The 21,765-nt window shown below is 57.7% G+C and overlaps 1 protein-coding gene across 1 annotated transcript in view; it reads left to right on the top strand.

The window, feature by feature from the left end:
- The window catches only part of BTBD2 (BTB domain containing 2), a 30,582-nt gene extending 12,367 nt beyond the window's left edge, over positions 1–18,215 (top strand). The window contains exons 3-9 of the mRNA XM_054398794.1: positions 966–1,122; positions 2,423–2,528; positions 3,391–3,588; positions 9,100–9,292; positions 13,190–13,277; positions 14,503–14,649; positions 16,266–18,215. Of these exons, the coding sequence (XP_054254769.1) occupies positions 966–1,122; positions 2,423–2,528; positions 3,391–3,588; positions 9,100–9,292; positions 13,190–13,277; positions 14,503–14,649; positions 16,266–16,427 (1,051 nt within the window). The 3' untranslated portion in view covers positions 16,428–18,215. The remainder of the gene's footprint in view (positions 1–965; positions 1,123–2,422; positions 2,529–3,390; positions 3,589–9,099; positions 9,293–13,189; positions 13,278–14,502; positions 14,650–16,265) is intronic.
- The last annotated feature ends 3,550 nt before the right edge of the window (positions 18,216–21,765 follow it).

Genomic DNA, 21,765 nt, shown 5'->3' with positions numbered 1-21,765 from the left:
GAAGTTCAACAAGGGCAAGGGGAGAGTCTGGCATCTGGGAAAGAGCAACCTTATGTACCAGTATAGGCTGGGGACTGAGCTGCTGGAGAGCAGTGAAGGGGAAAAGGACCTGGGGGTGCTGGTGGATGGGAGGTTGCCCATGAGGCAGCAATGTGCTCTGGTGGCCAAGAAGGCCAAGGGCATCCTGGGGTGGATTAGAAGGGCTGTGGTCACTAGGTCAGGTGAGGTTCTTCTCCCTCTCTGCCCTGGTGAGGCCCCATCTGGAATTTTGTCCAGTTCTGGGCCCCTCAGTTCAGGAAGGACCTCAGGGAAATGCTTGAGAGAGTCCAGCACAGAGCCACAGAAATGATGAAGGCAGTGGAACATCTTCCTCATGAGGGGAGCCTGAGGGAGCTGAGGCTCTTCAGCTTGGAGAAGAGGAGACTAAGGCTTGACCTCATTCATGTTTATAAATACATAAAGGGTGAGTGCCCAGAGGCTGGAGCCAGGCTCTGCTGGAGGATGCCCAATGCCAGCACAAGGGGCAATGGTGGAAGCTGAGGCAGAGGAAGTTCCATGGAAACAGGAGGATGAATGATTTCCCTGTGAGGGTGACAGAGCTCTGGAACAGGCTGCCCAGGGGGGTTGTGGAGTCTCCCTCTCTGGAGACATTCAAGACCCACCTGGATGTGTTCCTGTGTGATCTGCTCTGGGTGACCCTGCTCTGGCAGGGGGGGTTGACTGGTTGAGGTCCCTTCCAGCCCCTAACATTCTGTGATCTGTGATCTCTGAGGTCCCTTCCAGCCCCTAACATTCTGTGATCTCTGATCTCTGAGGTCCCTTCCAGCCCCTAACATTCTGTGATCTCTGGGGTCCCTTCCAACCCTCAGCCATTCTGTGTAACGTTTTTACGAGCTGAGGGAGCTCTTACCCTGTTCTCTTGTTGACTTCAGCAGAGCAATGGTTGGTTGTTTGCATGTTTTCAGGTTCCTTTACTCAGATGAAGTTCAGATTGGCCCAGAGACTGTGATGACAACTCTGTACACAGCTAAAAAATATGCAGTGCCCGCCCTGGAGGCTCACTGTGTGGAGTTCCTGAAGAAGAACCTCCGAGCAGACAATGCCTTCATGCTGCTAACACAGGTGAGCTCACAGCCCTCTGCAGGGGGAGTCCCTTGATGAGGGGAGAGGGGCCCAGCAGTTTTCTGAGTGTTACAGATCTGAGCATCCAAAACCCAGAGGATTCTTTCAGTTGGAAGAGATCCTCAAGGTGACAGAGTCCAACCTTCAAGCCAGCACCATCATGGCCATCAAACCACAGGATCACAGAATATCTTAGGTTGGAAGGGACCTCAGAGGTTGTCTCTTCCAACCCTCCTGCTGTGGGCAGAGAGGCCTCACAACTAAACTCAGCTGCTCAAGGCCTCATCCAGCTTGGCTTTGAACACCTCCAGGCAGGAGGCATCCCCACAGCCTCCCTGGGTAGCCTGTGCCAGAGTCTCACCACCCTCTACTGAAGAACTTCTTCCTCAGCTCCACTCTAACCCTGCTCTGCCTCAGCTCCAAACCATTCCCCCTTGGCCTGGCTCAGACACCCTCAGGAGAAGTCTCTCTGCAGCCTTCCTGTAGGATCCCTTCAGGTGCTGGAAGGCAACTCTGAGGTGCCCCTGGAGACTTCTCTTCTCCAGGCTCACCAATCCCAGCTCCCTCACAGCAGAAGTGCTTCAGCCTTTGGATCTCCACCATGTGCCATGTCCACACATTTCTTGAACACCTCCAGGGGTGATGACTCCACCACATACATTCATGGATTCACAGAATGGGGTTGGGTTGGAAGGGACCTTGAAGCTCATCCAATTCAAGCCCCTGCCATGGGCAGGGACACCTCCCACCAGCCCAGGGTGCTCAGGGCCTCATCCAGCCTGGCCTTGAACACCTACAGGGAGGAGGCAGCCACAGCCTCCCTGGGCAACCTGTGCCAGTCTCTCCCCACCCTCAGTCTCAACAATTTCTTCCTCATCTCCACTCTCAGTCTCCCCTCTCCCTGCTCAAAGCCATCATCCTCATCCTGGCACTCCCAGCCCTTGTCCAAAATCCCTCCCCAGCTCTCCTGGAGCCCTTCAGGCACTGGAAGGCTGCTCCGAGGTCTCCCTGCAGCCTCCTCTTCTCCACACTAAACACCCCCAGCTCCCTCAGCTGCTCCTCCCCAGTCCTGTTCTGCAGACCTTTCCCCAGCTTTGCTGCCCTTCTCTGGCCCTGCTCCAGCCTCTCAATGTCCTTGGAGTGAGGCACCCAAAACTGACCCCAGTTTTCAAGGTGCAGCTCCATCAGTGCTGAGTACAGAGGGACCTGCAGATGGGCTAGGGGAGGGAAGGGGTAAGGTCTATCCTCAGTGGAGACTTCAAAATGCCTTCTGTGTTCAGCAGTGCTGCTTCTCCCCTAGGCAAGGCTCTTTGATGAGCCTCAGCTGGCCAGCCTCTGCCTGGAGAACATTGACAAGAACACATCTGATGCCATCAACGCTGAGGGCTTTACAGACATTGATCTGGGTAAGCTCTTTTTTTCCTCTTCCCTCCTCCCTCCACCTGCTTTCATAACCAGCCTCCAAAGCTATGCCAGGTTAATACTTGGCTCTTCCTTGGCTTTGCTCTTCTGAAGCCAAGAGCAGTGGCTGGCACTGGGTGGCTGGAGCCAAGGTGTTTGCTTGCCGAAGTCCCCTGGAATCTGCTTCCTCTGGGCCAAGCTGAGTGGTGTGGGCATGCTGCAAAGGCCATTTCCTCTGTTGGTGTTGGCAGCTTTTGGGGTGGGTGTGAGCTGCCTTCTTTTTGTGGAGTTGGCTTCATTCCCTCTGAGGTTTTGTCAGGTTTTGGAGTGAGAAGGGTGGTGTGGGTTTGGGAGCCAGAACTGGCTGTGTGAATGATCCTCTGCAGTTTGCAGGCTTGCAGGGCACAGCTAACTAAAACCATTCAGACTTTAACCTTCTTCTGACTGAGGTGGGACTGTGTAGGTAATGCACCAAGGAGCCCTTCTGGCTCTCATGCTGCTTGCTTCATCCCAACTTAAGTTGCAACTCATTCCTCTGCGCTTCCATTAACACCCCAGCGAGCCAGGCAGGGTTGGCTGCAGATCACTCACCCTCCAGAGGCTGCAGGCAGTACTTGGAGGAGATCCTAGGGTTGTATGATGGGTTGAAAATTACCCCCCAACACTCTACTACTTTCTCTTCAAGATCTATAGAAGATTTTCTAGGCACAGCCTAAAACTACCACAGGTTGGGGTTCGGTTTGTTTATTTTTCACTTGCTTCTCTTTTTTTCCTTCTGTTGGCTGTGCACAGGGTCCCTGTGGCTAGGTGGGGGTGGGGTGGTTTGGGTTAGTGCCTGAAGTTGTGCCTGTCTGTCCTGCCTTGCAGACACCCTGGTTGCAGTGCTGGAGAGGGACACCCTGGGGATCCGGGAGGTTCGTTTGTTTAACGCAGTGGTTCGCTGGGCGGAGGCGGAGTGTCAGCGGCAGCAGCTTCAGGTGGTTCCAGAGAACAAGAGGAAGGTCCTGGGCAAGGCTCTTTCCCTTATCCGCTTCCCACTGATGACTATTGAGGAGTTTGCAGCAGGTAACTCATCAAGAAGCCTTCCTGCAAGCCTGGCCTTGGCTTGCTCTCCACTGCAGAGTGTCAGTGACATGAAAATGGATTCGTTTTGGTTTAGGGTTTTCCCCCCCGCCCCTCTGTGTATCCTGTAGTTATTTACATCTGATGTTGTCCCCCAGCCCCACTGAGCTGCCAAACCCACTGTGTAACTGCAGAGAAGGACTTGGGGGTGCTGGTGGGGGAGAAGCTGGACAGGAGCCAGCAATGGGCACTGGCAGCACAGAAGGCCAAGGGCAGCCTGGGCTGCATCCAAAGCAGTGTGGCCAGAGCTGGAGAGAGAGGATCCTGCCCCTCTGCTCTGCTCTGGGCAGACCTCACCTGCAGGGCTGGGGCCAGCTCTGGGGCTCCCACCCCAAGAAGGACCTGGAGCTGATGGAGCAGGTCCAGAGGAGGCCACCAAGATGATCAGAGGGCTGGAGAGGCTCTGCTGTGGGGCCAGGCTGGGAGAGTTGGGGCTGTTGGGGCTGGAGAAGAGAAGGCTGCAGGGAGACCTTAGAGCAGCATTTCAATATCTGCAGAGGAGCTGCAGGCAGGCTGGGGAGGGACTGTTCAGAAGGGGCTGTGGGGATAGGCTGAGGGGCAGTGGTTTGAAAGTGGAGCAGGGCAGAGTTAGGTTGGGCATGAGGAGGAAGTTCTGCAGAGTGAGGCTGGGGAGACACTGGAAGAGGTTGCCCAGCGAGGTGGTTGAGGCTCCATCCCTGGAAACATTCAGGATCAGCCTGGATGTGGCCCTGTGCAGCCTGCTCTAGCTGGAGCTGTCTCTGCTGCCTGCAGGGGGTTGGCCAAGATGCCCTTGGAGGCTCCCTTCCAACCTTGTGCATTCTGTGACTCTCCATCCACAACCAGTCTTGTTTGAAAGGCTGCAGTGCTCCATCAGGTAGGAGCAGCTCCCAGCTGGCTGTTTGTATCCTTAGCTGTCTGCTTTCAGATTCAGCTGAGAGCAGAGCTCAAAGCACAACCTTCCCCTGCTTTCCTTTCTAACTGTCCCAAGTGTCCAAACTACAGAAAGCCAACAGTTGGTGCTGATTGTAGCCTGCTGCTAAAGAGCAGTGAGGATATTTCTCTCCATCCTTCTGTTTCCTGCTGCCTGTAACCCAGTGGTGCTCTTGACTGTGTCTCTCTGATAGCCTTCAGAGCACAGCCCTGGAAGAGAAAAAGCTTCCAAAGTGTTCTTTGAGGATTGGTTGTGTTTAGTCTTTGTCTCCAAGCTTGTTTTTTCAAGTTTACATTGAGGTCTTGTTCTCCAGAGCTGAATCCTTGAAGAGTTTGGATTGAAGAGTCTTTTGGGTTTGTTCTCCCTGCCTCTTTGACTTCATGCTCTGCTGCTTCTCCAGGGACTGAAAACTGGCAACCAGCTGCAGTAGTTTCCATGCTGAAAGACACTGTGGAGCCATTGTCAAAAGTGAAACTTGGTTTGGGCTGCAGTGGTTGTGGACAGAGAATCAAAAAGGGTCACTGAAAACTACTTCCTTTGTACATTACTTCTCCAGGCAGGGATGGCCTCAGCCATGTTTGGAGCCAAGGAGGTGACCAAGATGTAAATCCCTGCTCAAAACTTGTTCCTAACTTTGTTTTGCCTCTCCCAGCTGGGATGTGGCCTTGGGGATGTGAATTTCTTCAGAGAGGACTTGGTTAGGGGGCAGGATCTGTTCATCCAACTCAATAACTTCCTTGGGGTTGGCACCAGGTTGGTCCCCAGGGGTGTTGTGCCAAATGGTGACCTTGCAGCAGATGCCAGGTGGGAGACAGCATCCTGCTGCTGGAGAGTCCTACAGCCCCTTGCAGCTCCTGTACACCAAGCTCTGCATTTTCCTGTAGGTCCTGCTGGAATCCTGAAGTCCTTTGGGTTGGAAGAGACCTTTCAGATCACCCAGTCCAACCCTTAACCCCCACTGCCAGGGCACCACCAACCCATGCTCCTCAGCACCACATCTCCAGGGCTTTGAAAGCCCTCCAGGGTTGGGGACTCCACCACTGCCCTGGGCAGCCTGGCCCAGGCCTTGACAAAACTCCAGGGGAAGAAATTGTTCCTCATGTCCAACCTGAACCTCCCCTGGGGCAACTTGAGGCCATTTCCTCTCATCCTCTCACTTGTTCTAGGGAGAAGAGACCAAGCCACACCTGGCTCCAGCCTCCCTTCAGGGAGCTGCAGAGAGCAATGAGGTCTCCCTCAGCCTCCTCTTCTCCACACTAACCACCCCCAGCTCCCTCAGCTGCTCCTCCCCAGCCCTGTTCTCCAGACCCTTCCCCAGCTTTGTTGCCCTTCTCTGGTCCTGCTCCAGCCTCTCAATCTCCTTCTGGTACCCAGTGAGGGACCCAAAACTGTCCCCAGGGTTTCAGGTGCTTTCATTTCTCTCCACCCTTCCTTCAGACCTCATCTTGCTCCATCTGCCCTGCAGGATCCTGTTCATTTTGGCATGTTTGGGTAGAAGGCTTTGAGCTGGGAATGGCAGTGCCCCTCCCCAGGCTATTACAGCTGCCTGTCTGAGGTGGATCTTTGGTTTTTCTTCTTCTTACCTCAAGAGAGGCTCTTTTGTTTTTCTCCATCTTGCTTTAACCTCAAAATAGAGCTAAAGAAAACCCCAAAGCTGAGCCTGTGCTCATCAGCTGCTCTTTAAACAAGAGACTGCCTTGAAATTGCTTCAGCTTTGTCCTTTTTCTGAGTTTGGGTGACTGATTTCTTTGATGATCACAGCAGAGGTGGGAGAGGGAAACCTCCCTTCCACCTCCTTCTGCCAAAAGAGGGGGAGAAAACAAAACCAAAAGAAAACCCCAGATTGTTCCGGGCAGTGGTTTGTGGTGCAATCAAATCTGCTCCCAGACCTGGAGCTCTGCATGCAGATGTTTCACCTGGCAGTTGTGATGCTGCCTTCCCTCAGAGCAAGTGATTTGAAACTACAGAGGATGGAGTTGAGCAAGGCAGGATGAGTTCAGACATGAGTAGGGACAGAGCTGCTCTCTGCTCACCAGCTCATTTCTGGTAGCACTCCACTGCCTTCAGTCCTTCCATCTCTGCCTATTGCAGCCTTGGGCCACGTTCTGTCTGTGCAACATGGTGCTGAGCTTGGGCTCAGCACAGCTTGGGGGCCCAGCCTTGTGCTGTGCTGAGCTTGGGGCCCAGCCTTGTGCTGAGCTGGACTAACTCCAAGTGGGTTTGGACCAACTCAGGGCTGGTCACTTGCTGCCCACACTGAGGAGCTCCTCATGTTGTTGTTTCTCCAGCATGCAGCATTTTTGTTTCTGATAAAAGCCTCTTGCAAAGAGAGGTGCAGAGCAGCTTTGGATTCTTGTGCTAAAAACCTTCAGGTTTTGCCCAGTTCCACTTTTGAAAGCATTCAGAGGAGTTTGCAAAGCTTGAGTTCAGCAGCATGTTGGAAAAACATCTGGTTACTGGAGAGCAGATGAGAAGGTGTTTGGGGCAATCCTCACTGTCAATCCAGGATGTGGGGGATGAGACTGAGAGCAGCCCTGCAGAGAAGGACTTGGGGGTGCTGGGGGTGGGGGAGAAGCTGGACAGGAGCCAGCAATGGGCACTGGCAGCACAGAAGGCCAAGGGCAGCCTGGGCTGCATCCAAAGCAGTGTGGCTAGAGCTGGAGAGAGAGGATCCTGCCCCTCTGCTCTGCTCTGGGCAGACCTCACCTGCAGGGCTGGGGCCAGCTCTGGGGCTCCCACCCCAAGAAGGACTTGGAGCTGATGGAGAGAGTCCAGAGGAAGCCACGAAAATGATCAGAGGGCTGGAGAAGCTCTGCTGTGGGGACAGGCTGGGAGAGCTGGGGCTGTTGGGGCTGGAGAAGAGAAGACTGCAGGGAGACCTTAGAGCAGCATTTCAATATCTGCAGAGGAGCTGCAGGCAGGCTGGGGAGGGACTGTTCAGCAGGGCTGTGGGGATAGGCTGAGGGGCAGTGGTTTGAAAGTGGAGCAGGGCAGAGTTAGGTTGGGCATGAGGAGGAAGTTCTGCAGAGTGAGGCTGTGGAGACAGTGGAACAGGTTGCCCAGGGAGGTGGTGGAGGCTCCATCCCTGGAGACATTCAAGGTCAGCCTGGATGTGTCCCTGTGCAGCCTGCTCTGGCTGGAGCTGTCCCTGCTGCCTGCAGGGATTCGGCCAAGATGCCCCTGGAGGGTCCCTTCTGACCTGATGCAATCTGTTTCACCTCCTGCTCGGATCACCAGTGCTCTTCCCTACACTAAATGCATTAAAAGCCCCCAAGAAACCCAAAGGAAGGATTCAGTGGGGGGTTGGGAATCAAAGCAGGGCATGAGCTGAACTGTTTGTGTTGACTGAAGAAGTCTCCTGTCCTAACTGAGTTGGTGGTCACCAGGTGCCACCCCCTCCCACTACCCTTCTTGATGCTACAACAGCAATGTTTTCCTGCTCCAGTGTATGGAATCCCTCTCTCTTACTGCTCTTCCCAGCTCCTGAGGGACTGGGGGGGAAGGATTTGCTGCATGCTTGAGGTTTTCCAAGCAGCCAAATGGATTCCAGCCCTGCAGAGCTGCTGCTTAGTCACACTCCCACCACATTGCCCCACTGGGAGGCTCTGCAGCCTCTGGCTGCCCTCTCAGCAGTGCAGGAGGCACCTTGCTGCCTGGGGTTTCATTCCTGACACACCACCAAAATTCCACCTGGGATGTGGGTCTGGCCCACTCCTGGCTGCAGAGGAAGTTCACATCCCCAAAGGATCCTTGCCCAGGGAGGCTGTGGCTGCCTCCTGCCTGGAGGGGTTCATGGCCAGGCTGGATGAGGCCCTGAGCACCCTGGGCTGGAGGGAGGTGTCCCTGCCCATGGTAGGGGTTGGAGCTGGATGAGCTTTGAGGTCCCTTCCAACCCATTCTAGGATCCTTTGATTCTAGGAGCCTTTGACTGTGAGATCCTCTGATTCTTGGAATTTTGGGATTCTTTGATTCTAGGATACTTTGATTCTTGAATTACTGGATTCTAGGATCCTTTGATTCTTGGATTCTAGGATGCTTTGGTTCTGGGATCCTTTGATTATTGGATTCATGGATGATAGGATCCTTTGATCCTTGGATTCTAGAATTGTAGGATCCTGTGATTCTTGGATTTATGGATTACGTGATCCTTTGATTCTTGGATTCTGGGGTCCTTGGATTCATGGATTCCAGAGTCCTTGGAATCTTGGATTCATGGATTCTGGAGTCCTTTGATCCTTGGATTCATGGATTCCAGAGTCCTTGGATTCATGGATTCTACAGTGCTTCGATCTTTGGATTCTTGGATTCATGGATTATAGGATCCTTTGATTCTTGGATTCTAGGATTGAAGGATTCCTGGAATGGTTGGTTTGGAAGAGACCTCAAAGCTCATCCAGCTCCACCCCCCTGCCCTGTGCAGGGACGCCTCCCAGCGTTCCAGCTTGCTCCAGGCCCTATCCAAGCTGGATCTGTGCTGCTTCTGTTGACCCCTTCTGCTTCCCGAGGGCTGACAGCCTCTCCTCTGTGGTGCTGCCGTGCAGGGCCGGCGCAGTCGGGGATCCTGACGGACCGGGAGGTGGTCAGCCTCTTCCTGCACTTCACTGTCAACCCCAAGCCGCGGGTGGAGTTCATCGATCGGCCGCGCTGCTGCCTGCGGGGCAAGGAGTGCAGCATCAGCCGCTTCCAGCAGGTGGAGAGCCGCTGGGGCTACAGTGGGACGAGTGACAGGATCAGGTCAGCTCCTCTGCTCCTCCTGCTGCTGGTGGTGTGTGTGTGCTGAGCTCTGAGCCCCCGCTACAGCTGAGCCCCCCTACAGCTGAGCCCCCCTACAGCTGAGCCCCCCTACAGCTGAACCCCCCTACAGCTGAGCCCCCCTACAGCTGAGCCCCCCCACAGCTGAGCCCCCCTACAGCTGAGCCCCCCTACAGCTGAGCCCCCCTACAGCTGAGCCCCCCCACAGCTGAGCCCCCCTACAGCTGAACCCCCCTACAGCTGAGCCCCCCTACAGCTGAACCCCCCTACAGCTGAGCCCCCCTACAGCTGAGCCCCCCTACAGCTGAGCCCCCCCCTACAGCTGAGCCCCCCTACAGCTGAGCCCCCCCCACAGCTGAGCCCCCCTACAGCTGAGCCCCCCTACAGCTGAGCCCCCCTACAGCTGACCCCCCTACAGCTGAGCCCCCCTACAGCTGAGCCCCCCTACAGCTGAGCCCCCCCTACAGCTGAGCCCCCCCTACAGCTGAACCCCCCTACAGCTGAGCCCCCCTACAGCTGAACCCCCCTACAGCTGAGCCCCCCTACAGCTGAACCCCCCTACAGCTGAACCCCCCTACAGCTGAGCCCCCCTACAGCTGAGCCCCCCCTACCGCTGAGCCCCCCCTACAGCTGAACCCCCCTACAGCTGAGCCCCCCTACAGCTGAGCCCCCCCTACAGCTGAGCCCCCCCTACAGCTGAACCCCCCTACAGCTGAGCCCCCCTACAGCTGAACCCCCTACAGCTGAGCCCCCCTACAGCTGAGCCCCCCTACAGCTGAACCCCCCTACAGCTGAGCCCCCCCTACAGCTGAGCCCCCCTACAGCTGAGCCCCCCTACAGCTGAGCCCCCCTACAGCTGAGCCCCCCCTACAGCTGAGCCCCCCTACAGCTGAGCCCCCCCTACAGCTGAGCCCCCCCTACAGCTGAGCCCCCCTACAGCTGAACCCCCCTACAGCTGAGCCCCCCTACAGCTGAGCCCCCCCTACAGCTGAACCCCCCTACAGCTGAACCCCCCTACAGCTGAGCCCCCCTACAGCTGAGCCCCCCCTACAGCTGAACCCCCCTACAGCTGAGCCCCCCTACAGCTGAGCCCCCCTACAGCTGAACCCCCCCTACAGCTGAGCCCCCCTACAGCTGAGCCCCCCTACAGCTGAGCCCCCCCTACAGCTGAACCCCCCTACAGCTGAGCCCCCCTACAGCTGAGCCCCCCTACAGCTGAGCCCCCCCTACAGCTGAACCCCCCTACAGCTGAGCCCCCCTACAGCTGAACCCCCCTACAGCTGAGCCCCCCTACAGCTGAGCCCCCCCTACAGCTGAGCCCCCCTACAGCTGAGCCCCCCTACAGCTGAGCCCCCCCTACAGCTGAGCCCCCCCTACAGCTGAGCCCCCCTACAGCTGAGCCCCCTACAGCTGAGCCCCCCCTACAGCTGAGCCCCCGCTACAGCTGAGCCCCCCCCTACAGCTGAGCCCCCCTCCAGCTGAGCCCCCCCTACAGCTGAGCCCCCCCTACAGCTGAGCCCCCCTACAGCTGAGCCCCCCCTACAGCTGAGCCCCCCCCTACAGCTGAGCCCCCCTACAGCTGAGCCCCCCTACAGCTGAGCCCCCCCCTACAGCTGAGCCCCCCTACAGCTGAGCCCCCCCTACAGCTGAGCCCCCCTACAGCTGAGCCCCCCCTACAGCTGAGCCCCCCCCCTACAGCTGAGCCCCCCTACAGCTGAGCCCCCCTACAGCTGAGCCCCCCCCTACAGCTGAGCCCCCTACAGCTGAACCCCCCTACAGCTGAGCCCCCCTACAGCTGAGCCCCCCCCTACAGCTGAGCCCCCCCTACAGCTGAGCCCCCCTACAGCTGAGCCCCCCCCCTACAGCTGAGCCCCCCCCTACAGCTGAGCCCCCCCCCTACAGCTGAGCCCCCCCTACAGCTGAGCCCCTCCGCCCACCAGACCCTGATTTGAGCCAGCAGTGAGCACTTGCAGCCCAGAAGGCAAATCACATCCTGGGCTGCAGCAAGAGAAGCACAGCCAGCAGGGCCAGGGAGGGGATTCTCCCTCTCTACTCTGCTCTGGTGGGACCCCACCTGGAGTACTGCATCCAGGTCTGGAGCCTCTATTACAGGAAGGATCTGGAGGTGTTGGAAGAAGGGCCATGAGGATGAGCAGAGGGCTGGAGCTGCTCTGCTGTGAGCACAGCCTGAGAGAGTTGGGGTTGTGCAGGCTGGAGAGGAGAAGGCTCCCAGGAGACCTTCTGGTGGCCTTCCAGGATCTGAAGGGGGCTCCAGGAAAGCTGGGGAGGGACTTTGGAGGGTGTCAGGGAGGCACAGGACTGGGGGGGGATGGAGCAAAACTAGAAGTGAGGAGATTCAGATTGGATGTGAGGAGGAAGTTTTATACCATGAGGGTGGTGAGAGCCTGGCACAGGTTGCCCAGGGAGGTGGTGGAAGCCTCATCCCTGGAGGTGTTCAAGGCCAGGCTGGAGGTGGCTGTGAGCAACCTGCTGTGGTGTGAGGTGTCCCTGCCCATGGCAGGGGGTTGGCACTGGCTGAGCCTTGAGCTCCCTTCCAACCCTGACAATTTTATGGTTCTATAACTTCCACCCCAAAAGGGCACAAAGCATCACTCAATGCCTCAATCTGCAGTGCCCAGCTGCAGGCTGCCACTTTGCTGTTCTCTTGGTGAAGGTTTCCAGCCAACCTGGAGGCCTCTGGGGGGATTTTTTTTTTTCCCCTCTCTCCTTCTCAAGTGGCTTCCTACAGCTGTACAGAGTGGTTGGAGCCACCAGACAGCTCGTGGCTTCCTCCTGTGCTTGGCTCTGTCAGCCACGAGGTTGGTTCCCTGCTCTGAGTGGCTTCAAGAAGCCACATTTGGACCTCCTTTTGGCTCTTTGAGGAGAGATTAGGCTAAACTGCTGGCTGTGGCTTCTTTGCTGCTGGTTAGATGTCAGCCTGTAGAGAAACAAGCAAAGCCCACCCATGGTGACACAGGTGTGGGGGTTTGCAAGCCTTGTGTGCTTGAGCTTTTAGAGCAAGCCAGGAGGTAACCAAAAGGCTGTGCCAGAGAAGGCTCCAGGGAGACCTTAGAGCTGCATTTCAGTATCTGCAGAGGACCTCCAGGCAGGCTGGGCAGGGACTGTTCAGAAGGGGCTGTGGGGATAGGCCAAGGGGCAGTGATTTGAAAGTGGAGCAGGGCAGAGTTAGGTTGGACATCAGGAGGAAGTTCTGCAGAGTGAGGGTTTGGAGACAGTGGAAGAGGTTGCCCAGGGAGGTGGTTGAGGCTCCATCCCTGGAGACATTCAGGATCAGCCTGGATGTGTCCCTGGGCAGCCTGCTCTGGCTGGAGCTGTCCCTGCTGCCTGCACACGGGAGCTGCTGGAGAAAGGTCCAGAGGAGGCCACCAAGATGATCAGAATGGTGGAGAACCTCTGCTGTGGGAACAGGCTGAGGGGGCTGTTGGGGCTGGAGAAGAGAAGGCTCCAGGGAGACCTCAGAGCAGCCTTCCAGTACCTGAAGGGGCTCCAGGAGAGCTGGGGAGAGGGACTTGTGACAAGGGCTGGGAGTGCCAGGATGAGGACAATGGCTTTGAGCTGGGAGAGGGGAGATTGAGAGTGGAGATGAGGAAGAAATTGCTGAGAGTGAGGGTGGGGAGAGCCTGGCACAGGTTGCCCAGGGAGGCTGTGGATGTCCCCTCCCTGGAGGTGTTCAAGGCCAGGCTGGATGAGGCCCTGAGCACCCTGGGCTGATGGGAGGTGTCCCTGCCCATGGCAGGGGGGTTGGGCTGAGCTTTAAGGCCCCTTCCAACCCATTCTGAGATTCTGTGAACTTTGCTGTGTCTTTCTTGTGCCCAAGCAGTGCCAGGCTGCTCTGACTCCTCTGCCCTGTCCCTGCAGGTTCTCTGTCAACAAGAGGATCTTCGTGGTTGGGTTTGGGCTCTATGGATCCATCCACGGCCCCACGGATTACCAAGTGAACATCCAGGTACTGCTCCCTGCTGGCTCCTGAGGGGCTGCTCACACAGGTTTGGGTCCATGGGCACCAAAATCTGAAGGGAGAAGGGGCTGGGTGTGCTTCCTGGCCAGGGTGCTGGCAGATGCAGCCAGGGCCAGATGGGGCACTGGGGATCAGAGGGATTATTGCTGTCCCCTCGCTTGCGTCACTGCAGGATCTCCCCAGCCCACAGCCTCTGGAAATATCTCCTGGAGCTTGGTGACGCAGTTTGGGAGCAAGCTGGGGGTGCTCCCCACACCAGCAGCTCTGCCCTGGGGGTGCTGCAGCTCTGCTTGGGCCTTCTTTGGCTCCCAGCTGGATGATTGCAGCAGAGCAGCCACAGTTGAAGGAGGAGAGAGAAGAGAAAGCAGCTGCTGGGTCTGTGCTGGGCCTGGACAGTGCTGCTGTGTGGCCTCACACCACCAGTGAGCATGATGAGCTCTGAGGGGGACTCTATTGTCTGAAGTCCATCAGGATCTTGTTTAAAGGCTGGAGTGGTATTTCAAGACTGGATTGTGCCCAGGTGGCCAAGGCCAGCAGCATCGCAGGATCAGTAGTAGAGTGGTCAGCAGAAAGGGATTGTCCCTTTGTACCCAGCACTGGCTGCACCTTGAATCCTGGGTTGATTTGGGCCCCCTGCTCCAGGGAGGACACTGAGGGGCTGGAGTGGTTCCAGAGAAGAGCATTGAGGCTGGTGAAGGGTCTGGAGAGCAGGGCTGGTGAGGAGCAGCTGAGGGAGCTGGGAGGGGTTAGTGTGGAGAAGAGGAGGCTGAGAGGAGACCTTAGAGGAGGCTCCAGGGAGACCTTAGAGCATCCTTCCAGTACCTGCAAGGGCTCCAGGCAGGCTGGGCAGGGACTGTTCAGAAGGGGCAGTGGGGATAGGACCAGGGACAATGGTTTGAAAGTGGAGCAGGGCAGAGTTAGGTTGGACATCAGGAGGAAGTTCTGCAGAGTGAGGGTGAGGAGACACTGGCACAGGTTGCCCAGGGAGGTGGTGGAGGCTCCATCCCTGGAATCATTCAGGGTCAGCCTGGATGTGTCCCTGTGCAGCCTGCTCTGGCTGGAGCTGTCCCTGCTGCCTGCGGGGGGCTTGGCCGAGATGCCCTTGGAGGGTCCCTTGGGAGCAGATGCAGTCTGTGACTCTGTGAGGTGCCTGCAGCAGTGCAGGACAAGCTTGCAGCAGGGGCCTGGCTGAGGCTGTGGCTGTGCCTTGCAGATCATCCACACGGACAGCAACACAGTGCTGGGGCAGAACGACACCGGCTTCAGCTGCGACGGCTCCTCCAGCACCTTCCGCGTCATGTTCAAGGAGCCTGTCGAGATCCTCCCCAACGTCAACTACACAGCCTGTGCCACTCTGAAGGTACCCTCCCCACCTGCCCATGGCTGCCAGGCAAAGAGAGGGGGGGAAGCAGCTGCTCTCCTCCTGTCGCTGCAGCCTGGTTCTTTGCTCTGCCTCTTGAGGCTTTGTGGTGCGATCTTGAAGGTCTCTTCTCCCAGGCAAGCAGGGACAGAAGGAGAGGACACTGAAAGAGTTGGGGCTGTTCAGTCTGGAGAAAAGAAGGCTCCCAGGTGACCTTATTGTGGCCTTCCAGTATCTGAAGGGGGCTATAAGCAAGCCTAAAAAGTCCCTCCCCAGCTATCAGGTAGTGATAGGACTGGGGGAAATGGAACAAAGCTGGAAGTGGAGAGATTCAGGCTGGATGTGAGGAAGAAGTTCTTCATCATGAGAGTGGTGAGAGCCTGGAATGGGTTGTCCAGGGAGGTGGTTGAGGCCCCATCCCTGGAGGTGTTTGCAGCCAGGCTGTATGAGGCTCTGGCCAGCCTGATGCAGTGTGAGGTGTCCCTGCCCATGGCAGGGGGGTTGGAACTGAATGATCCTTGTGGTCCCTTCCAACCCTGACTGATTCTATGACACAGTCTCCAGCTGTGCCAGGGGAGGTTTAGGCTGGATGGTAGGAAGAAATTCTTCCCAAAAAGAGAGATTGGCCATTGGAATGTGCTGCCCATGAAGGTGTTGGAGTCACCATCCCTGGAAGTGTTTAAAATAAGCCTGGATGAGGCACTCAGTGCCATGGTTGAGTTGATCAGATGGTGTTGGGTGATAGGTTGGACTGGATGATCTCAAAGGTCTTTTCCAATCTGGTTGATTCTGTCTGCTCTGTGATCCTTGCCTTGGTGCAGCAAGAACCTGCACCACAGGGGGGTTGTAACTGGTCTGGCAAGGGCACAGGAATGAACAGGATGGGCACTGAGCAACCTGGGCTTAGTGTGGGAGGTGTTCCTGCCTGTGGCAGTGGGTTGGAACTGAATGATCTTTAAGGTCCCTTCCAAGCCAACCCACTCCATGGTTCTATGAACAGGTACCTTAGTCATGGGGGTTTGGTGTGTACAGAGGAGCTGCAGTTCTGAGGGGGTGTCCTCAGAGCCTGCCTGCCAGGGCTCAAGCAGTTGGTATCTAACTGCTGAGGGGCCTGGAGCAGCTCTGTGAGGAGCAAAGGCTGAGAGCCTGCAGAAGAGCAGCCCAAGAGGGGGTCTGAGCAATGCTCAGCAAGAGCTAAAGGAGCTGTGGGGGGCAAGAGGCTGGGGCCAGACTCTGCTCAGTGGTACCCAGGGAAAGGGGCAAGGGACACAAACTGGACCCCAGGAGGTTCCATCTGAGCAGGAGGAGAAAGTTGTTTGGTGTGAGGGTGCTGGAGGCCTGGAGCAGGCTGCCCAGAGAGGTTGTGGAGTCTCCTTGTGTGGAGAGCTTCCAACCCCCCCTGGGCATTGTGCTCCTGGGCAAGCTGCTGTGGGTGCCCTGCTGGAGCAAGGGCTTGGACTGGATGATCTCCAGAGCTCCTTTCCCAGCCCTCCATGCTGGGAATCAGGGATTGAGTGTGCAGACACCATCAGCCCAGGCTGTGAGGCCCAGGCTTGCCAGCAGGCTGCTGTGTGAGCCCCTCCTGAGGTGCTGCTGTTGTTGTGTGGCCATGGCAGGGTCCAGATTCGCACTACGGAACCAAAGGGCTGCGCAAAGTGATCCACGAGTCGCCGACCAGCGGCGCCAAGACCTGCTTCACCTTCTGCTACGCCGCAGGCAACAACAACGGCACCTCGGTGGAGGATGGACAGATCCCAGAGATCATCTTCTACACATAGTGCAGCTGCCAGCTGCCCCTTAGACTCTTCCTCCTCTTCCCCCTCGCCTCCCGAACGAAACTTCTTGGCTGAGTTCGACCGCAGCGAGCGGAGCTGCCCTGGCTGAAGGTCTCTCACTTCCAAACCATTTCCCAGCTCGTCCTCTGCCTCGTGCTGGTGGTGATTCTGCTGCTGTCCCCTACCAGAGCAACTCGGTGCCAGGGCAGCTGGTACCCCAGTACCATTCGTAGGTTGTCTGTGGCTGTCGTCTCTCACTCCCCCCCCTCGTTAACCCCACCCTAAGGCGATGCATTTCCTGGACTGTAATGAATGTAGAAGCTTTTCCCCACCAGCCAGAAGCATGGAAAGGAGTGGCTCTGGTTGTGGTTCTGCTTGCTGTGAGGAGATGATGCTGCAAAGAGACTCAAGCCCAGGCTGCTGTGGCCCAGCCTCTTCTGCTCTGGCTCAGCAGCTGAGGTGGTGCCAGTGGGCACCGTGCCCAGCCCCGTCCCTGCTGCCAGCCATGGCCCCCAGGGCTGCCTTTGAACACTTGTGGCAAGTGGCCTTGTACCCCAGGGCTGCACCATGCCAGCTCCGCAGGGGCTTGAGGAACACATCCAACCTGGAGCACCTCTGAAGAGACTGCAGCCCTCTCATGTCCTCCTCACCCATCTGTGACAATCCTGCACCTGGGGCAGTTGGTGATGCCACAGTGACCTCCCCCACGGGGCCTGGCTGGGCAGGCTCTGCCCTGCCCTCCTTCTGTTGGGGCCTGGTGGTGCTGCCTCAGCCTCTGGCATGTTCCAGGTGATGGGAGGGGTCAGAAAGGCCTCTTGCAGTGCCCAGGGGCAGGTACCTGCACTGGTGGGTCCTGTGCCCATCAGTGCCCAGGGTGCATCAGCTGGAGCCAGCAGGGGCCTCGCCTTGCCCAGCCCCTCTGTGCTCCTCTGCTGCTGCTCTTCCCACCCACTTTCCAATGCATTTTTCTCTCTCCCTGCATTGCTGCCCCAGCCTGAGCCTGCTGCAGAGCAGGGAGAGAGGCTGTGCTGCAGCTGCCTGCTTGCAGCAGCTGGAGGAGGCTTTGTGACACAGGGCAGGAGAGCAGGGAGGGCTCTGTGCTTGCTGTGTGCTTGCACAGCCTGCCCAGAGCAGGAGGAGGATGGAGTTACAGACACCACCTGTCCTGGGGCCCTTCAGCTCTTACCTGGTACAGTTGCTGCTCCCTGTAAGCAGCTCCAGCTCAGCAGGAGGAGGGGGGTGGCTCCTTATGGCTGCCCACCCAGCCCCACACTCGCTGCCTGCTGGTGAAGACCATTTCCTACTCTTCCTCCTCCTCCACAGGGGAAGTTATAATCAAAGCCCTGCAGAGCAGTGGGGCCAGAGCCCTCCTGGAGCCTGCTCAGGACTCACTGCAGGGTTGGTGCTGCTCAGAGCTGAGGCCCAGCCCTGCCACACCTCCTCTCTGGGCAGGCAGAGCTGTTGGAACTCACCAGGCAGCAGCTGCCACTGCACGGAGCTGCTCAGAGCTGGAACCTGCTCGGCCTCGGTGCCTGCTCCCCCGCTGGGGCATAGATGTCTCCTCCTCCGTGGGGCCCTGCCCGTGGTGGGTGGCTGCTGGGTGTCCCCTCCCCCACCGTGCAGCACTGCCCGGGGCAGGAGCAGCCTCCACCTCCTAACCAGTAGCTATTAGTGTCCATAGTGTGTTCCCTTCCCTAGGAAGCCGTTGTCAGATGTGTTTATTGTCAGCCTGCTTCGAGGTAGGACGTTCTGAACAAGGCCAGTACACAGCAAGAGACTGAAACACAAAAAACAGGAAAGAAAAAAATTGAAAAAAAAAAAAAGAAGAAAAACGAGAAAAAAAGGAAAAAAAAAAAAAGCTGGGTCCATGACTTGGTTACTGAACCTGACTCTGTGCAATGCGAGGTGTGAGACATGAACACTGCAGGGCCCTGTGCTTGCTCCCTTGCCTCTGCCTCTCTTCTCGCAGCTGCTGCCCCGGGGAGGGCTCTCTGCTGGGAGGGGGGGGTGCAGCCCCCCGGGGCCTCCTTGTGGCAATAGAGGAAATGGTTGGAGTTGGGAAGAGGCAGGGATGAGGCAGCAGACCCTGCTCAGGCTCCCTGCTGGCTCTTCCCTGGAAGAATTCTTTTTACTTCTCTTTTGTTCTGCTGATTCTCTGCCCCAGATCCACCCTCCCTGCCCATCACCCCCCCAGGCGGGGCCGGGCGCTGGTCCTGCAGGGGAGGGAGAGGACTCAGACTGAGCTACACCTGAGCAGCTTCTGTTCCTAACAGCTTTGATGCAGTTCGATGCAGTTCTGGCTTTTGTAGATAGATGAATGTAACTCCTCGTTGGACTTGCCTGTTCCCAGAAGAAGTTAAGAGCCATCCCTCTGTGGTTCCACCTCACCCTGCGGGCGGAGCCGGGGCCGGGGCCGGGGCCGCCTGGCCCGCGGCGCTCTGTCGCTGAATGTATTCGCTGCTCTCGTCCAGTGCTCACTCTGCTTCCGGCCAGCTTCGTGATCTGTAAATAGGAATCAATAAAGACAGCCAGGTTGTCTTTAGTGGCCTCTCTGTGTGCTTCGGAGGGAGCTGATGGAGGCTCGGAGGGAGGAAGGAACAGTGTCCAGCTGGTTCCCCCAAGCCAGCGCTGCAAGGTGAGATGCAGGAACAGGTTGCCCAGGGAGGCTGTGGATGTGCCCTGCCTGGAGGTGTTCAAGGCCGGGCTGGATGTGGCCTTGAGCAACCTTGGCTGGTGGGAGGTGCCCCTGCCCATGGCAGGGGTTGCAACTGGATGAGCTTTCAGGTCCCTTCCAATCCAAACCATTCTATCAGTCTGTGAGGCCTTCAACTTCCCCATCCCGGGGCATGGGGGATGAGCCAAGCCCCTCAAGAGTGACCCTCAGTAGTCCCCAGACAGAGGCAGATGCTGCTTGGGAGGCCCAAAGCACTGGGTAATGAGGTTAGGGTGGTGCCTCTGAGCCTCTAGGGCGGGAGGGCCGCAGGGGGTTGAGTGGGAGCTCTGCTGTCTGCGTGTGGGGCAGGCTCAGCCTGGCTTTTTTATGACTGAATGACCTTGAATGAAAGGTTTGACCAATGAACCACGGCTGCTGAAAGCTGCCCTGGCCCTCACTGACTCCAGGTCTGAAAGCAGCAGCAGCAGTGAGGGGGTGGAGGCTTTTCCCTGCCCTCTGTGCAGGCAGAGCTGGAAGGCAGCAGCAGGGATGAGGCAGCACCGAGGGCCGAGATCTGTTCTGCCCTGGAATCAGCAGCAGCTCCCAGGAAAGTCTCTTTTGGCAGCTCCTGGGCACCTTGCTCAACACCTTGGTGATGCCCAGGGAGCGGCAGGGCTGTGTAGGAGCCTCCTGGTGAAATGGATCCCCTGGGCCTGGCTGTGGGAGCTTCCAGCCCTCTGGAAGTGCTTCGGTGCTGGGAACAGCAGGGAGCTCAGCCTGGGACCTCTTCTCCTGCCGCCCTGGTATGCATGGAGGAGGCACAAGGGCCTGAGGCTGTGGCTGGATATCAACTGGCTCAAGCACACGATGCTCAGCCCATCGGTCCTCCTCCTCAGCTGCAAGGCCGAGGGCTCTCCGGAGTCCCTCACCCCATGTGGGCTGTGGCCCTTCAGGCTGGCCCCAGTCAGAGCCCAGCCGGTGCCGGAGGGCTGAGCTCCAGGGGGTCGCTGCCCTCCCCTGCAGCCTTTGTGCAGGAACAGCTCCGGGAGCTGCTCGGAGCCATCAGCCTCACTCCCCTGACCTCCCCTGCTCCGGCTTCGTATGAAGCACCAATGTGGAGCTGCATTTTTAGCTCGGTGCTGTTCAGCAGCAGGAAAAGCACAACCAGGGAACTACTGACAGGGCTGAGGCAGCTCCCACCGGGATGGGGAATGGGCTGCTGGTTGAACCTCAACTGAAAAGAAGGAGCTGGTCACTTGTCCCCCACCCTCTGGGCCCTGCAATCAAGCACAGAAAGATGCTGGAGGGGTTTTAAGATTTTTTTTTATTTGATTGTTTTTTTTTGTTTTATTAAAAAAAAAAAGGGAGAAAAAAAGAAACAAAACAAAGCCCCTTAAATTCTATGGCTTCCAGGAAACATCCGAGAAGTTGCAATTGCCTTTCCTTGGTGTCGAGCAGAAACTAAACAGGCAAATGGAACACCCCCGCAGGTACATTCCCAGCGTTTGGCCTCCTCGCCGGAAGGAGGCCAAGCCCCCGGGGGTGGTGCCACCACCCTCGGCTGCCCCTCACCCCCAACAGCAGAAAGGGCACAGCCAGAGCCAGACCCTTCCCCTCCACGGCTCCTCTTCGGCCTCTGCTGGGCTTGGGCTGAGCGACGCTGTCCACAGGCTCCACTTCCAGGGAAAATTTAAGGCGAGTTTTTGGGGGAACATTTTTCTTTCATTTTTCTTTGCCTCGCTGTGGGAGGCGAGGCCGAAAGGAGGACATCAGCCACAGCCCTGCCCGGGGATGCGGCCGGGGCTGTGCCGGTGCCCTCCTGCCCTGCTCCAGCCCAGGAGAAGCTGAAGCTGGGGGGGGGGGCACAACCCCGAATTGAGGAGGAAGAGAGGCCACGGTGCGGCCCCTCCCCAGGGTTCCTCGTGGTGCCCAGGCAGGGCTGGGTGTCCCCCACACCCCTCATGCACCCCCGAGGCCGGAGCAATGCCTCCTGCAATTCGGGGGCCCCAGAGAGGGTCACTTTGGACAAGTGTTTGGAAGCAGCCACAGATGGTCGCATTGCCCACCCCCCGCCCCCGCCCCCCCACTCCTCTCCTCCCCCAAAGCCTCAGCACAGCCTCAGCTCCTCCTTTGGGGCAGAACAAGAGGTTTTTGGTAAAGATAAGTGTTGCTCACCCCTCCCTCCCACTCCCTAAACGTGTCGTGATCAATACACCAGGACAAGGTCAGCCGGGTGGGGAAGCTGCGGTGCCCAGGGGAGTGAGGAGCAGGGGCAGTGGGGGAGGTGTCTGTCTGTCTGTGTCCGTGTGTCTCACTGTGTCCGTGGTTAAGCTGCAAAACCTCCCATTTCCCCCAGCCCCAGGATCAGACCCTCGCAGTGCCAGGGAGGCCACGCTGGCAGCACCAGCAGTGCCTGACCACCCTGATGCCTTTAGTGCCTCTGTGCCTGCTCCCCACGACCCACCCCGTGCCCACTGCTGCCCCAGGGAGCAGCCCCAGGCCCACTGTGGGAGTCTCAGACACAAAGAGTTTGAAAAACAAACAAAAAAGACCCAAAAGAGCTGCCGGGCAGCTCTGGTGCTGCCCCTGCACACTGACAGCTCCAGCCCTCAGCCACGGCAGCACCAGAGACCAGGCTGGAGGCTGCTTCCCTTTGAGGCAGCTTCATCTTCCCTCCCTGCTCTGCCA

Source organism: Indicator indicator, unplaced genomic scaffold, assembly GCF_027791375.1.
Source record: "Indicator indicator isolate 239-I01 unplaced genomic scaffold, UM_Iind_1.1 iindUn_scaffold_114, whole genome shotgun sequence".
NCBI classification, from domain to species: domain Eukaryota; kingdom Metazoa; phylum Chordata; class Aves; order Piciformes; family Indicatoridae; genus Indicator; species Indicator indicator.
This window is presented reverse-complemented; position numbering and strand designations above follow the sequence as displayed.